At 41.6% G+C, this 18408-nt stretch overlaps 1 protein-coding gene across 1 annotated transcript in view; it reads right to left on the minus strand.

Annotated features, from left to right (window-relative positions):
- The window catches only part of LOC103353233 (A disintegrin and metalloproteinase with thrombospondin motifs 20), an 82987-nt gene extending 74290 nt beyond the window's left edge, over positions 1-8697 (minus strand). The window contains exons 1-3 of the mRNA XM_008276104.1: positions 8607-8697; positions 8123-8484; positions 3994-4162 (exon numbers count right to left, since the gene is read on the minus strand). Of these exons, the coding sequence (XP_008274326.1) occupies positions 3994-4162; positions 8123-8484; positions 8607-8697 (622 nt within the window). The remainder of the gene's footprint in view (positions 1-3993; positions 4163-8122; positions 8485-8606) is intronic.
- Positions 8698-18408: the final 9711 nt, after the last annotated feature.

Below are 18408 nucleotides of genomic sequence, written 5' to 3' on the forward strand. Positions count from 1 at the left end.
ATTGACCAAAAAACCCGATGCTTGCATTTGAACTACCATGTATACACAGTGGGCACCAAGGGGGGAATCCTGTACAATGATTGTGTTGAGGGTCAGGGGGCACAGATGCCATGTGTGCCAAGTATTGCTGCATCAAAGCCAGTCTCAGTTGCCCCCTCAAGTTAGGCATCAAGAAATCAGGTGGAACGTTTGAGAGCCGACACTGGAGCAGGGTTTTGCGATGTTTGGGTTTCAGGTTGCTGTCCATCTGTCTGTATGTTTAATTAATATTAAGCTAATTCAGACAAAAATACCACGAACTGTAGACTGGCAGCTGGTGACTGTAAGAAAGAGATACTGCACAGTTCCACTTCCCTGCGACTCTAACTTGTCTTCACTTGGATTTTAAGAAAGCAAAGAGCGAAGAAGAATCTGCCCCTATCTACCTACCCTACCCTCATCTTTGCGGTTATCTCTATCGAAGGACGATGCAGGGATTCACATGCACGCTCAGAGGCTGGTATCCTGCAGAATGTGTCATTAAAGGTCGGGGCTGGTGTTGTGATTTGAGCCCGACATGCTTCTTCCCCAGATGCTTTTAAACTCCAGAACCCGGCACTCTGAGACTTAAAAACATTAATCACCCACTCAACAGCTATCTACTGCTGAGGTATTCTAAACAGCAGGGCAGCCACCCAGGTTGGCTGACAGAGAGAAAGAACTGATACAGCCACTCACAGTGTCACCCAGTGACACTCTATGTCATAAAGCTGTTCAGATGTTTTTGATTTGCTCTGATTTATTTTCACTGCTAACATGAAACTTTACATTGAAATGTACTTTAAACTCCCATCGGTTCAACGGCACGTACAGTGACACCGTAGTGCTTTATCAACAGGGCATGAACACACACAGCGTAGAAAAGCAGCTGAAGACAGGTATATGGCTGTGTCCCGACTGCTGAAATAACAAAATATCATTTTCCATCAAGGTAACACTTTAAAAGCCCTTATCAGTCCACTTCTGCTTCTGACATCTCACAGGCAGTGACAGCACATGTATGAAAAAGTCAAGCCTTTGTACGTGTCAGAGATGACAAGCGCCGAGTTGAAAACAAAACTTCATCTTTGTTAAATTCATCTTTGCGGAAACATAGCCTTCCTCCCCTTTCAACACGTTTTCTGCAGAGACTGTACAAACTTTGGAAACTCTTACTAATTTGAGATACAGAAGTCCCTGTTGTTGTTCTGGCACAGTCTGTAAAGCACTAAGGCAGCACTCTGAGACATCACATCTGAAGGAAACACTTATCTTAGTAGTGGTATCTTTCTGCTGATACACATTTTGTTTCCTGGAGGTGTCCTTGATAAAACGCAGCTTGTTTCATCATTTTCTAAAATCGGTTTTATTTCAGGGCGAAGAGAAAAAAAGAAAAGTAGATGAAGAACAATAATCACAGGGAGTAAATGTGTCTTGCAAAACAATTTCTTTACACATGGAAGAGCCTCTCACATTCAGCATTTCCATGTGTTTGGACGTACAAGGGCTCGAAACCTCTTCAAAGTCTCAAATCTGCCAAACCCCTCAGCACTCCAGTTCCTAATTTTGATTTAAGACAAGAGCCCTCTTCACAGAGACATAAAGTGGAGAAAGAAGGAGACAGAAAGAGAAAAAGAGAGTCATAGGATGGCTGACCCTGACAAAGAGTGCTTTTATAGCTCCTCAAACAGAGACGATACTGGAATCTGCCCCCCTGCTAACATCACAGGTTCTTAGGTCCATCATTTATGTGATGACATAAATCACAAATGTGCCGTGAATCAGGATCTGTGGAGGTTACACTAAAAACTGAAATGCACCAAAGTGAAACAAAGCTATGTTTTAAAAGCACCTCTCTCTATGAAGAGGGATTCATGTACAGTATGTGTTGCGTTAACGCTTGACAGTGGTGGAGGCTGACGTTTGGGGGTCTTTGCCGGCTAGATCATCATAAAGCAATTTGACTGACTGACTCCTCTGCTGCCGCTTAAAAGATAGAACTTAACTCAATTTTTCATAACAAGCAACACAAGCAGAGCCAAGAAAAAGGCAATTTGGTTTGGCAACTCAGGATGTTACTGCATTCAAGTTCAATGAGAAGCATGACCACTGGATCCTAAAACCCCTAAATGTAACCCCCTGAAAGACTTTTCAGGCTGCAGTATGTGGTGTTGTGTCATTTTTTTGAAATATAATGATGTTATGATATAATGATATTTCCGAAGTGGACAAAATGTTGGCAACACCTACAGTATGTGTCGCTAACTAACTTCCAACTAACTAAATGTTATTGTAAAATAAAGTGCATTTGGTTTGGTTGGAGTAATTTCTCACGTTTTTCAGTTCTAAAGGACTGTTTTTTCCTTGCAAGCTACTAAAGCTCAAGCTGAAGCTCTTAAAATATTTTAAATCTGACGTGTACCTTCCTATAACAGACTAAACAGTAATATTTTCATTTTTAAGGGAAGCTCTACCTTAATTGCTCTGCCAACAACACAGAAGTGTTTCTTGACTTTTTTTTTTTTTTTTGCCATATTCTGACACTGATTTAGTTTGACGGGGAACATAAAGAAGACATCCTGTACAGATATAGGTGGCATGGGGTTAAGAAAAGAAAGGGGCAAGCCCAAAGTCAAAAGGAAAATGCCTAAATCTATTAACGGGAGCAGCAACTACAAGTGTTTTGCAAGCAGAACGGCACGTGCCAAGACAGTGTTTATATCTAACCTGCTAGTAGCAGCGTGCACTGCACTCCTTCCCATAAAAAGACAGGACAGGCTTGTTAGTCTTGGCTCAGCGAGGCCTTCAAAGAACACATTTATCGCTGCATCTGGAGGGGGGCCTATCTGATAAAGCTGAGGAGCCGCAGCCTGGGACACCTAAGTCTTAAGCCAGGCTCACTGGTTCTTTTAATCCTCCTGCTCATTGTTTACCTGCTGCCCTTTGATGACGCCACACAGGTGTCTCACCCATTCACAAATCTCCCTCCCTGCTGTCTCCTGAATATAATGTCTGCAAGGATTTCATGTTATAGCTAAGCTATGACATGACAATTCAGGTTGTGTCTCATTTAAGGTTAAGAGGAGTTTAAACAATAACTGGTTAACACATAAATGATGACTAAATTATGACAATGGTTGTTCCTGAGACGTCAGAAGTCAGGGGTCATTCACAAAGCATTCACCCAGCCGATTCTGCAGGGAGAGTATATATTTAAAGTGTCTGAGAGTGGGGGCTGAGAGACCCTCCAGATATCTCAGTCTCTGTTTGCCACCCACAGACTGAGAGAGTGAAAGGGCAAAGCATATTAAAGCGGTATTGGTCTGGCCCATCAGGTCAGTCCCAGTTTTTTAAACCACTGCTACACACAATGGCCACCACCAGGCAACAATGGCTTGGTTCAAACAACAAGCCAATCAGACGTCCTGCACATAAAAGATTTATTGCGTCGTACAACAAAGGCCGCCCTCAGAGCTCTCTGTGAGGACGAATTTAGGGTCTTCCATCGAGGTGAACTCCACTTGCTCACCCTGCTTCCTCTCGAGGGCCTCTCCATCAGCCAAAGGCTTCAACCATAAAAATTCAAATGAAATTGGGGGAACTTTCAAGCAGCCTCCCAAGCAGAAAAACCTCTCCAGTTCTTTTCATTGCAAACTAAGAAGCAATTATTCCTAGACTTCCTACCACAGACCTGGGTCTGAGTGCTGCAGCAGACAAGGAGTGTAAACCCCAGGCTGTGCTGGAGCGCGTCTTGCTTAATTAAGTTGAGTAGTTCTCAGTAACACCCCTTAATCAAGGCTGAAATTTTTTGGGTATCCTGCAAGCCAAAGACTGTGACTGAGTATAATTTACATTTTAGGGCAGTATTTATGGCCACGGTGCAGAGAGTGAATGCAGATGATGAGGAGGTAAATGTTTGTGGGTGAAAGTCAGACAGACAGTGGTTACAGGTTGTTTAGTTAGGTAGTCTGTTACCTGAGGCAGCACAGGGCTCCACGTTGTTGTCAGTGTTCGAGATGTTCCTTTTCCTCTCATGTCGATAGACAAGATGAGGTTTGTTGTGTTCTTCATCATATTCGTCCCCCACAGCATTTAAAAGAGGCTCCAAGAAGTATTCACCGTGTTGTGTCGTAAAAGTTCCAATCTATAGGAAAAAAATAAAGAGGTGTCATTGATGGCTTTGGTATGAAGCATGCACTTGCATGTGCATACTGTAGTTTACAGATTAGGGCATAGTTTCATTTACAGGGGTCGTAGTCTCTTTGCATTCATTCTGTTCTAGCCTTGGGCACCATTGTGCACATTATTTCCATGCTTTTGGACAAGCTCTGTTTTTGACAGGTGCACATGGAAAGAACATGCTGACTCAGAAAGGTCAGGGAACATCTGTAACAACGAACTTTTAGAAAATGTTGAAACTTTCATCATCAGAACTCAAAGACCACTGAGATGTATTTGACACCTTTTACACATTTGTGAATGTGCAAGTAAGTCACTGTGATTGAGTAAACCATCTCACACCTTAACACAGTTTGTTGAGTCAGTGCTTGTTACAACTGTGAAAATGCATTTTCCCCTCACACTCTGACACTGGGAAGAATGACATCATCATACAGGGACAGAGCTGCTGACAGAGGAATGCTAATATTGATTTGGCAGCTCAGTCCCTCACAAAGCCTCTTAGCTCACTCAGCCATGAGGCACAATGGTGTTTGCATGGTAATTTCATGCGCACACTTAAACAGGATATTGGACACTGGAATGTTATCTTTAAGGCAGCATTATTCCATAACCGTCTCCACAAGTGATGGACAGTTGACAATGGAAAACACACAAATCGGATATGGAAAGCAAGTACAAAACTGCATGTGCACTTTCCTCTCCAGCTTTCTAAGAGCGAAGGATTAGTTCCCTTCCACACAGACACCAAACTTCCTCGAAGGTGCCACGGGCTGTAAGTGCTACATGTGTTCAGTGCCGCAGTGTAATCACAAGCTTGTGAAAACAATAACCAGCATACAAACAATCTCACCACTGAAAACAGACCTTGGAGCTTTAAAGCTGTGCACTTTTCTCGCCTCTAGTGCTGTTCTGCAATAATAACATTTTCTGTCGATGAATTTAACTATTTCTCGTCTATTGTAGTAAGGATAGACTCCAATTCGAGCGAGGGATGAAGCATATTTTCTTCAAAGACAAATTCAGCATGAGATTTTGCAACAATGTTTTACATCGCACACACTGGACTGTCGGTTCAGCCACAAAGCAAACTGTGACAAATGCTTTCTGGAGAAGCTGCAGTCAAAACAAAGATTAATCCAATCATTCACTCACTTGTTTTCTCTCAGGGACTTTGTAGAATATACTTCAAGTTTAGCTGACATATACTTATGCTCACATTTGTCTTGGGGGGGGAGGGGAGGGGGATAGCACCAAAATAAACAACATATAAATATTCTGACTGTGATTCTCTGACAACCATAGATCATAAATCACACAGAAAATTACCCAATGTAAAGAACAGTTCCTCGCATGCCTCAGTAAATAATCACTGCCTTGGCAACAACTATTATAAACCATATTTTATGGAGAAAAACAGGAGACAACATTTTTTGCGACATTGTTTCTCTTTTCAGTCATTTAACAAAATCTTCAGAAGATGGAGATTTCTCAGTGGTCATAGAATTGTCTGTGTTAAAATTTCCTTTTTGTTTTGCAAAGTTCTTGCTAAAAAGGAATCCATAGAAAACTTTGGATTTGCTTGGTTTCTACTACGGCTGCTGCAACCAAAAAGCAATGAATGATTTATGCAGCGTAACAACTGGTAGATGTTTACCTGTATCTTGTAAATCACTCTCTATGGTGAGCTAACTTGAATTAGTAATAGTGGATCCTTCCTACAGTTTCATGAGGTGTTAACAGAAGGCTGAACAGATAAATGCTCTGTTCAGTCAGATGGGGGAGCAGAATTTCAGGGTTTTCCAGCATTACCTCAGCAGCAACTCTGGCAAAAGCTTGGACCGACACAATAGTTGCTGTTCAGCAGCGGGTGCTGAACTGGACCCTTACAAATAAGAGAAGCTTATCTGAAGTGAGGTCACATTCATGACATGGGTGGAGTGACTGTTGGCTCACATCCGTTTTATTAAATCCCACAAAGACACGATGAAGCCCAGTGGGCGCCGAGTCCCAAAAGGGACGTACAGTTGCATTCAATCTCTAAAGTTAAATAGGACATAAAGGCGTCATGAGGCTGATCTTTACACAGAGGTTCATCGCTTGGTGCAGGAATGAAGATAGGCTCATTCCCCCGGACAGCCTGACTCACCACACACTTCTATTGTGTGAGAGAGCAGAGAGAGCCGGCTCCTCCAGGAACTAACATTTCCCACGGTGTGAGCAATCCTTAAGTTCCCCTCAACCTCCATTGGCAGTTGTCTCCTCTTCAGAGCATTTCTCCCCTTCTTTTCTGCCCGTCACAGCTCACTTTGAAAAGGCCAAAAGCTCCTAAACTCTGCCCCCTCCCTTTAGTTGCCCCCTGGGGATAGCTTTGAGCAACTCTGGACGAAAGGGGAACCTGCTTTTTCTAGAATGACCCCTTTGTTTTAGGGCTTAATTATTCCTTAATGACCTCATCCCAACAAAATGTGGCCGGCCATTAAAGCCCCAGTGATCAGATACGGACGCATTTATGACCCAATAGCCTCTGGTGCTGTATCCATTGTCCTGTCATTCTCAATGAGTGATGATGCGGATAAGCAACAAAGATTGTTGAAAAAAGGATGCAAACATGTTTGGATAAGTGAGTAATACATCAAAGTTGGGCAGAAGGGCAATTAAAGGTTTATTACCCTGATAATTGAAGCGTACCAAATAAAGGGGAAAACCCTTCTTCTTTTTTTTCCCGACACTGTGAGTTTATTCCTACTAAGAGATAAAACGCAATGATTTTTTGATCTGATGTCTCAGCAGGAGTACAATCACTGCATGCATTGTCAATGTACAAGTTCAAAAAGCCTCAAAGTGCAGCTGATACCTATTCTGTGACATGCTATCCTGGTACTGTACACACTGCGCCTATCTAAAATAAGGATTATGTCACTGATAGGGGCTGGGATGGGGAGGGAGTCTCTCCAAGGCTATGGTCACTCTGTCTGCGTTGCTGTGACCAGCCAAACAACCCCCTCCAACCCCTAAACCATGCAGAGTCCAAGCCAGAATCCGGCTGGCGCGACTGAGGTCAACCCCCTGCCCCTGGACCAGTAACCTTATGTGACCCATGAAGTCATCCCCCTTCAGCAGTTATCAGATTCTCTCACACGGGAGTCAGCAAACTAAATGACTTGGGCATCCGGATGCCCGCGTGATATATTGGGTCCATAAACTCATTATTACCCAATAACTCCATTAGAGGCCCATAAAATCTGAACGATACGACAAAGGGCAATTAAAGAAAAAAAAAGAATACTCAGTGACCATATCTGCTCTTTCAGGTTGTGAGAAGACATTCATAAAAGCTGATGATTATTTCCCCTTTGGATCAAACGGTCTATGAAATGTGATAAAAAGGGAAACAAGTTCCAAGAACCCTGCAGCGATATCTTCAGGTAGCTTCACTTTACAGTGATGTAAATCACTGAAGACACAGTCAACCTTTGACAACTTGAAAGCTTCAAGCATGGGCATTTTTGATTAATACTGTGAATATTTGAATGATTAAAAAAGTATTTAAAAGTTTTGGATGACATACTTATTGATCAAGTTACTCCTTCAGGCATTTGTGCTACTTAAAAAAAAAAAAGATTTACAGGCTTCCTGAAGAAGAAAGTAAAAGCACCAGACAATACAGGATAAATCCACCTCAACCTGTGCTTCATCTACTGGTATTTATTTCAGGAGGGAATCTTTCCCTCTTCATTGGAGCTGTTGAAGCCTGCTCAAGAGCACTTCAGCAGAGTGGATGCTTCCTGTGACATCAACCAAAATCCTCAAGCTCTGCAACAGCAGCATCACTTCACAGATCCTCAGATCCTCATAGTAAAGCTACACCTGATGTGGGGGGGACGACATGCATGCAAGGGAGTCAGCTTGCTGAAACACTCACCAGGCCGGTGCACAGGCTGAACACAGCAGGGTGCTTGCTCTTGGTGTTGACGTGTCCGCGGAAAAAGCAGTGGCGCATATCGCTCGGGTCGTGGAAGTGGGAGTCCGTGTCGTTGCTCTGCTCCGCTCCTAAGTGTGTCACTGAGTACGAGGGGGCGATGAAGCCGGAGTCCGCGGTTAGATTGAGATGAAAGCGCTCCCCGAACGCATCAATCCTGTAGTGAACCCGCAAACCCGACAGGTCGTCATTTAAACTCCTCCGTCTCCTCCTGTAGTGCAATTTGTGGGGGAACGACTCGCCGAAGTCATTCACACGGAGCGGGGTGATGATTTCATACGATGACAGCTGCTTGATGAAGCTTTCTGCAAACAAAAAGTCAGAGAAAGTAGTGAGGCAGAGTGTTTGGTTGAATAAATGCAGCTGACAGCCCTGCACATCTCCAGCACCTTCAGCTGTGATCGTGCGCGTAAATCAAAACACAAACCTTGCTTCGGATGCAGTCGGTGTTGCAGGCTCTCCCGGACGAGTACTGACAGATGACACATTAGTCCAACCAGCCAGATTGCAAACTGCATGATTTCCTCGGCGAAGAAAAACCCCAGGCTGTCGTCTCCAAGGCAGTAACCCTCCGTCTCTCCCCCTCTCCCTCTCCTTCTCCCCCGGCTTGTCAGCAACAGGTCGTGGGATCCGCGGAGGCTCTCTGCAGCGCAACTCTTGCAAAGTGCATTGGCCTCATCGCATTGCTAAACAACCACTACCCCTCTATAAAGACCAACTATTTATGACACATTCATCCTCCCCCCCCGCAAAAAAAGACGTGGAGAGAGAGGAGAAAAAAAAAATTGCTGCCTAATGTAAACTGCAGTCTATACGGAAAAGAGGGATCCGTGCCAAGTACGCTTTCCCTTAGCCATCCCTAGAACACCCCGTGCACCCTAAGCACTCACCAACTGAGAAGCAACGCCCCTACAGGCTCTGGAGCCAATGGTGAGTGCGCCTCGACCACCACACATGGGGCAGGCTGCAGTGCTGCACTGTTCCTGAGACCAGTCACTGTGGGAACATCAAGCACAGCAGCAGCAGAATCATCCTCAAGTCAGGCTTTTATTTGTGACTCCAGCTGAGTCACACAAACTTCTCAGGAACAACACCTCACTTCTGCTGAAGCAAAACAACTTAACATGTTTTTTTCTCTTATTCTAGAGATTTGGAATGGGTCTGAGATGGTTAATAATGTCTTTATGTTTAGTTTGTAGAATAGATTGTAATGCTTGAATGCACCAGTAAACTGGGAGGTGCATTGATCATCTCTGCATCTCACACAGTAAGTCACTAGAAACAGCAGCACAGACATGCCAAAGATCTGTTGAGGGTCATTTAGGAATGCGTCTCCATTGTGTAGTTTGTCCACCAGAGAGCACCGACAAGCAGCGTTGAGTGGTAATATTCAGTAATGTGTTGCAGTAATGGGATTACTTTGTTGGGCTAAAAGTAGTTTAGCGTAAAGGATTACAGTCTGAAATTGAGTAATTACATCACATTGGCGTCCCCTTGTTGAAGTCGGTGTGTTTGCTGTCGGTAGTTTGATGAAGAGTTGGTCTCAGTTTGTTCTCGTGACAGATTAGTTCAGTTGGTGTTTGCCCAGGGGCACAGGCTGGAGGTGGGGGGAGGTGATGTGCATCTACCAAACGAAGACATGTAACTCCAAGGCTGTCATGTTTATATGCTGGTTTTCTAAGCTGGCTCTCAACAATGTCAACCGCTGGTAGGACAGATTTAAAGATTTAGGAATTTAGCTGTTCTATTTTGTGCAAAATGACTTCATTTCAAAGTGCGTCCCTTTGGCTCTGATGCAGTAGCCTCTCGATATCTGCAGTCACCACTCTGTGGCCTTGAGCAACGTGCCGACCACAGCACTGTCTGACACACTGTGCATCATGAGCAGTAGCCCATCAGCCCCAAAAGTTAAATGTTAGAAAGTTCTACTGTAGTTAAACATATGTAAAACATTAAAACAGCAAAAGCATTTCAGGGACGTTTTGTGTTGAAGCTTGTGCTATTGTAATGTTCACACCAAGGTTTTCGTTGTGTATATCTGTTCCAATTACCAGTTATCAGTCTCCTTGATTGCTAATATTTGATCATTGATCCCAACCCTGAAAAAACACACTGTAATTATTACACTATAAAAAAGTGTATTTGAGCTGTAGTTGAAATAAAGCAGGTTTTTTTTTTTAAATAGATCTCATTTAATTTTTTTGTTTTGGGGATGGCAGTTCACTTTTGTGGATTCAATAAACTTGAAATTATATTTAATCCTTTTAAACTTTCATCCTAATTTTAGCAAAAGTGAGAATATTAGGTTGACTGTAGCACCATGTGTCCTCTGTCATGGCGTTCACGTTTCTTCAGTTCTTTCTGCTGTATTGCAACTTCCCTTTTCATTATGTAGTATTACAGCATAAAACAAGAACAGTAAGTATAATGTAAAAATTGTGTTCAACATTTTACATTTGGGTAAAGCAAATAATTATGTTGGAAAATTCAAGTTGACTTCATTCAAAATTAGGTTGCAGCAGTGCTTGTTTGAGACGAATCAGCTAATTTAAATATTCCTAATAAAACCAGTGGCATAAATGTTACATACCAACTTAATTAAATGTAATTCAATCGCATTTACCAATTGAAGCAAATAATTTAAGCTGTTCCAACTATTACATTTTTCAATGCAGAAAAAATTGTACTTGTTAATTTATCAGATATTTTGAACTGTCACACGCTGATATCGGCCTGAAAACATCTCACCTCAGTTGGACTGTAATAGATTGTATAACGACCTTCTTTGTGACTTACCCTTTTAACATGATCAGCTTTTGTTGACTAGAAGAAGGGGATGATCATTTAATCCATGAGTCACATCACTGTTATTGATGGGACTGTTTGTGTATGCTGTAAAAGAAATCAAGAGGAGTTGAATCAATACTTGATGTAATGAGCTTTATAAAGGAGTGATTTAGGTTTGATGTATCCAATGTCACAACATGTAGCGGTCATACTTCATAAACTGGCCTCTTGTATCCTTAGCTTCAGTGGCATCCATATCAGTCTCAGTAGGGACTTGCAATATTGCAATGAGTGTAACTGCAATGCATTTGTTGCAGTAATAGCAGTTGTAGGGCTGAATTTAATTGCACTCACACAGTTTAATGTAAACTGAGCAGAGACGAATCAACCCCAATGAGAACATTAGTGTTTTAAAATATCTTAATCTGTACGTTCAGGTTGACCTATACTAGTTTTATGGTACATTTAATGCACTAATTCGGCTGCTACAAATGTACCCAGTAGTATTTAAAGTTGTGGGAAAACATTAGGTAATCAAAGCAGCACATAATTAGGAAAGAGGGCATCAGGAGCCATTTTTCACTGTCATCCATTGGAGCAAGTCGACTTCTTTGGCTGTGATGTGGTCAGCTTCTCGTTAATCATTTGGGCACGTAAAGTCCTACACAAAGTTGATGGACGTGTGAAAGGAATCTTGTTTTTCACGTCCTTTGAAGACTGATGTCACAGCATTGTGAGTGATTAGACTCAGTGGGCTCACCGGAAACACTTTTGGATCCTGTAAGCTCTTTCTTTGACACAAAACATCTAGTCTCCTAGTCATGGCTATTACTTTTTAAAAGTCTCTCTCTCACTGCTCCCTCTCTCTCTGTGGACTTCTATTTCATGGACACATTTCAGCTAAAATCACAGTGCGGTAGTGTGGTCAGTGGTAGACCGAGCACTAGTAGCACTAGTTTGCCACATTAACTCCCTTATTTTGTTTTCTGCTGATATATACCTCTCATTGCAAATGTGTTTACAGCTACAATATGTCTCAAACTCTAAATGCTGTCAACATTTTGTCTTTTAATGTTTTCTGTATCACATTAACTCTGAGAGATGTGTTATACTTAGAATCTCCTTTTAAGAGTCCACACAGATTTGGCTAAATGTGTAAATGGGTGTTATGATGAACCCTTTGAAAGTAAATCAAAGAAAGAAAAAACGAGAAGCACATCTGGAAACGCTTCAGACTTCCTAATAAAACAAGATTCACACATTCCATTTTCTTATAGCTGACAACATTTATAAAAGTATGGATGCACTGTAGGCTTAGTGTTTAAATCAGGCTTTCTAAGCTGCATCTGAATTTCAGAGCTCCTGAGATGAAGTTATTGTTATTTCAAGCAAAATCTTTCCACTGTAACTCCTCTGATGCCTCCCCGATGGGTTATTCATTCAGTCTCCGAGCCTCCTGTGAGGCTATTCATTCCACTAAACCAGTGTCACTGTTCTTTCACTATCTGGAGCCAAGTGAGAATGTGCAAAAAGAGCTGAATTTGTCCAACAGAAGCCAGTTGTGATAAAAAAGGCATATTTACATATATTGTACAAAAGCATGCCAGTGATGAAAGAAAGAAATACTGTTCTAAAATGTTTGTGATGTTCAGTCCTGAAGCAAGTCATATGATTTACTAAGGATTGATTTCAACACTTAAGTAATATTTCTAAAAAGTAATTGTTCACTCCGCTTTTTATTTTTTTAAAAAAAGGTGCCAGGGCAGAAGCAGTATGAAAATCTTAGTACATTTTTTTGTGTGAAAATACTGACAAGCTCCAGATGTGCAGCTTTCTCATCCTGTAACAACCTCTGCAGGAGGCTGTCTTTTGGTCCCTGTGCTGCATGGCACACAGGTGCCAGCGCCTCTGGCTATCACTTAAACATTTCTTCTTCCACCCATTCACTAATCAGCTTTTATCTCCAGATCTTTTTTAAGTTAGCCATATGTCTGCACTGGATAGCATATTTAAAGTTGGTGTAGCTACTCATATACTTATTAATTCTCCACACATGCCATAGTTAAAGGACAAAATGTCCCCAGTTTCTGCCAGATGTGCAGGGTTGGATCTCTGCACATGAGCCAGTTTGTGCTGTAGGCATTTATATATAAATCTCAAGTGTACTTTCACTGCAAAAGGTTCAGTCCGTCTTGTTCATGTGGATTAATGGTTGTGAAGAAGACAAATATTCATCAGTCGTCATTCAGCCAGTGGCAGTTCCATTTCTTGGACAAAATGCAGCAGGCAGTCAGATCTCAGAAGCTCCAAATTGTGCTCATTCCGAATTCATTGCTTGTAATGTAACAAAGTGCTGATCAGGGGCTCGTTGGTTTACACATGTGAACTATCTTATTGTTTCATGTCTGAATCTGATGACTGGTTCTAGACAGACTCTATTCCTTGTGTGGCCTTTGGCCAGTTGACCCTGTGGGGTCAGAGGAAAAAGGGAGTGTAGGAAGTCTGGTGAAAGAAGCACCAATGACCAGGAGATGGCTCTTCCTTAGAATTAAATAGCACATCATCTCAGTAATTAACATATCAGGCAAAAAGAGATGGTACACGAGCATCAAACTAACACTTCTTACCCTGTGTCATCATCTGTTAGCATCCTATTTTACATTTTGCAGTTTACATTAATATCAGCTACATACTAAATCCGGATGTAAGTTCATGTACATATTGATTTCAGACTGAAAACAGGATAAAGGAAAGAGCAGTAAAAAAAAAAAAAAAGATGTAGCCGATGACGTGTCCCCATATGGGAGCAATCATCGTGGTGAACCAGGCATCAGTACAATTCATGCTATCAAGTGTGCAACATTTAATTTAATGGTTTTTGATGGTTTTGTGTGCTTCAAAATATTTAATGACATGTGTATCCCGATTCCCTCTTTACTGATTTTTTTCATGCTCTGAAGCTCATTTTTCGGTCTTTGGCAGTTTTCTCTTCCTTTCCAACCATTTGTATGGCATTTGTACAATTAAACATTTGTTTTTGTTCATTCCACTTCTGCTTTCCATGTTTCTTGTTGCTCCTCTTGGTCAATCGTTCACTTTATAGTACTTTGTTTTGACACTGATTTATGACTTAATAGCAATGCAGTGCTGAACATGTTTTTCCTTAAAATCCTCTTGTTTTTCCCATTTCAATTCAGGGAGGTGATCATGTAAAGAATTATAAAATCTGATTCAATATAAGTATTAAATAAGCTGCAATAAATACATTAAGAATTTGCGTAAACCTATTATATGACACTGAATAAACATAGACAAAATCAATACCAGAGATTCCTGATAATAATTTGAGCACCGCATAGTTATTCCTACTGTACACTTTAACTAAAAGCAGCAGTGGAAGCTCTTCCACCAACATGTCAGGTGATTTATCATTCAAGGTTTGACACAGTCCCCCCTCCCCTTCTTTCCCTTGTGCTGTACCCCAAACCTGAGTAAAGCTCCAACCTGAGAGCCCAAACAGCTCCAGAGCCACTCTGCCTCTCATGGTTCACTGGTTTTGAACTTTCCAGTCATAACAGTGATCTATACCTCCTGATATACATCAGAGCTTTGCCTTCACTGGCCACTCCTTGCAGTGTTGCAACCTCTGCCTTATATGACGCATACCTGCACGTGTAAGAGGTCCTGAGTGCAGAGATTGTAACATGACCACAGAGAAAGCTTCCTCACAGGAAGGTAACCAATAACTGCAACACATCACAGCATATTATTGTTGTTGTGTTTGACAATAAGTTCACCATGACACTCCACAGAGCTGAAGGGAAGATTCTTTAGCATTTCACACTGCAGCAGGTATTGTGCTGCAATACACACTTGTAGTGAAGTCTTGTTGTTGTTCTATAATCTGCATAATTTTCTCAGTTGCAAGTTGTTTCAATAAGCAGAAATTAGTTGTCAGTGCAAACAACAAAATAAAATGAATTCATCATCTTCCCTGGAACCAAAAACACTGCCTTTGACAGTCTGATCAGTTCTTCTCTAAAAGGAATTAGGATTGATGAGATGCCAGCTTTTAAATACGATGTGTCCCCACTGGTGACTTTCCTTTTCAGGAATAACTCATATTTGCCACTGCATTGGAGAAAAAAATATTATTGAGGCATAAGCCTACTCTTAAGCCCTTGGACACCATTCGACATTAAGATTTACTGCCGATGATAATTACAATACTCATCACAGTGAGCTGTAAGCTGAGGTTTGGTGGCCCTCGCTCTCTGTAAAGTGTTATAAACAGTGGGTTTTATTTATTCATAAGCCTCTCACTGGTTTTTTACCTTCTTATATTACCTCATTACTGTCTTTTAATGCAGGCTTTTACTATACAAATGATTGGATTACACTGCAGGTGCTGGCTGTTTTTTACTAAGCTTAGGAAATCCAATGATACCCACTATACATCTGCAACATGGAAAAACCTGCGGCGCAATCTAAAGCTGGGCTAGCATTTATCCTTTTAGGCAAATCACGTTTATAGTCAGGCCACGATACATCACTGTACTCTCTGAATGAATGGATGCATGGTGCAATAGCGTTAAATCATCTAGGAGTAAAGCTAAATTGTGGTTTGCAGACAGCTGGTTACTGTGTCACTGCGGGGATTACCATAACATATTAGCCACACCTCCTGTCCGATCACTTCTCCCACCATCCCCAGTCTCTGACCCGTTCAGGTGGTTCTCATGGTGCAATGATCAAGGAGGTCGGCCACCTGAGACTTGTGTTGGCTTGCACTCTAGATTAAGCCCCCCCCTCCCTTCCTTAAAGAGGCTTCCGCCCCCCATTGCCACAACGAAGCTTCATAAGCTGCTGAATTCCAAGTGCCCTTTAAACACAGTGGTCTGTCAACCTCTTTCCTGCTCCCATTGAGTGAGGCATTGTCTGTCTCTGGCCTGCAGACAGAAGTAAAACAATGTCAAAGCGGCACTCTCTCACCACTCTCCTGAGCATTGCCTCATTGGTGAATCATCATATTATGGCAAAATAACAAAAAAAGGTTGACAGAAAACAAGAGGATTCCCGTTTGCTGAAAGAAATCAAACAAGGAGGCTTTTAATTTTACATTGCGCTGACTGTTGTAAAGACAGTTGGGTAAATAAACGATGAGATACAGATCCTGTATTTTGACTTCCTCTTTTCACGGCACGGTCAGCGTGGTTATTATTGTGCTGCTGATGTCTTTACATCACAAGCAAAAGCCTGCTGATTGACTTGACAGGAAGGTTTGTCTGGGATTGTGTAGGGGAATAATCAGTTACACTTTGCAATACAGGACACAGGATTATGTGTTCTTCCTAAAGCACAAGTGAGAAACAAACTGAGGACTAAATGATAATGCTGAGCTTAAAGACTGTATAGTAGATAAAACAGACATGTCACCTCCTAAGCTGGTGTGATGAACCTTTTAGCAAACAGCAAATGGCCATACTAGCATTCATTTGGAGTCAGCTTTCCTGCCCCCTGGAAAATGCAAGTCCACTACTTGCTCTTCTTTAAGCCATGCTTTTGGTCTCCACCTACTCCTCAGGGAAATACCTGCCACTTTTAGTGCAAAAGGTTCCACTGTGTTCAAAAGCTATTTGCCAACTTTGTCTGGCTTCTGTTGGGTGCTGAGCAGGGTGTGTACAGTGGGTTTGTCAGAGCTTAATCGCCTCCTGGGTGGAAAAAAACATGTAACATAGAGAATGAATATGAAAGAGAACCATAAAGTAAAGCTGCAGGCTGAAAAAACAACCATTAATAAACTGAAAGATTCTATAAAGCATTCCCTCCTACTTGCATATAGACTACATATTACATTTAAAACCAGACATTTACATACACTGTACAAAGAGACACATAACCTTTTTTCTCTCCTCACTATCTGACATTAAATCAGACTAAACTTTTCCTGTTTTGGGTCAGTTAGGATTGTCAAAATTATTTCCATTTTGTATGTGCCAGAATAATGAGAGACATTTTTTACAGAATTTTTTATTACTTTCTTCAAAGTCAGAAGTTTACCTACATTTCCTTAGTGTTTGGTAGCGATGCATCTAAACTCAAAGACTTGGGGCAGACGTCCAAAAGCTCCTCACAAAAGCTTCCCACAATACTGGCCCAGTACTCCGGACAAAACCACCGGAAAGAACTCAGGCAACCGACTCACGCCACACGGCCATCCAGCACCACACACAAATTCACTACAGGATTGAGATCAGGGCTTTGTGATGCCCACTCCAAAACCTTGACTTTGTTGTCCTGAAGCCACTTCGTAACTAATCTGGCACTATGCTGAGGATCATTGTCCATTTGGAAGACCCATTTGAGCCCAAATTTTACCTTCCTGGCTGATGTCTTGTGATGTTACTTCAATATTTCCTCATAATGTTCTTTGCCATCTATTTTGTGAAGTGCACCAGTCCCTCCTGCAGCAAAACACCCCCACAACATGATGTTGCCACCCCCATACTTCACAGTTGGGATGGTGTTCTCAGGCTTGGAGGCTTCCCCCTTTTTCCTCCAAATATAACGATGGTCATTATGGCCAAACAGTTCGATTTTAATTTCATCAGACCACAGAACATGTCTCCAGAAATGAAGAACTTTGTCCCTGTGTGCATTTGCAAATTGTAATCTGGCTTTTTAAAGTTGTTTTTGGACAAATGGCTTCTTTGTCTCTGAGTAGCCTTTCAGCCCATGTCGGTACACAACTCACTTCACTATGGACAATGACACTCTCTGACCAGCTTCAGCAGCATCTTCACAAGGTCTTTTGCTTTTGTTCTGGGGTCGATACGCACATTTCAAACCAAAACACTTCATCTCTGGGACCCAGAATCTGTTGCCTTCCTGAGCAGTATGATGGCTGGACATTCCCATGGTGTTTATAAAAGCATATAATTGTTTGAAAAGCTGAACATGGAACCTTCAGACATCTGCGAATTGTACCCAAGGATGTGCCTTAAAATACTTCCACAGGTTTGCCTCCAATTAATTCAAATGTTGTCAGTTAACCTATCAAAAGCTTTCAAAGCCATGACATCATCATTTGAGCTTTCCCAAATAGTTTGAAGGCACAGTAATCTTAGTGTATGTAAACTTCTGACTTTAAAGAAAGCAGTAAAAAAACTCTCTAAAAAATTCTCTCATTATTCTGGCGTTCAGCAAATAGAAATCATTTTGGTAATCCTAACTAACCTAAAACAGGAAAAGTTTAGTCTGATTTAATGTCAGACAGTGAAAAAAAAAAAAGAGTTTATATGTCTTTTTATACAGTGGATGTAAACTTCTGGTTTCAACTGTATATTGTTTGATATGATGACAATGCACCATTTTCCTTGAGTGGACACTCATATGTACATCATCTATTCTCAACAAATGTATCATCGTTTGTCATCTAATCT

The sequence above is a fragment of the Stegastes partitus genome, unplaced genomic scaffold (genome assembly GCF_000690725.1).
Source record: "Stegastes partitus isolate 25-593 unplaced genomic scaffold, Stegastes_partitus-1.0.2 Scaffold65, whole genome shotgun sequence".
NCBI classification, from domain to species: domain Eukaryota; kingdom Metazoa; phylum Chordata; class Actinopteri; family Pomacentridae; genus Stegastes; species Stegastes partitus.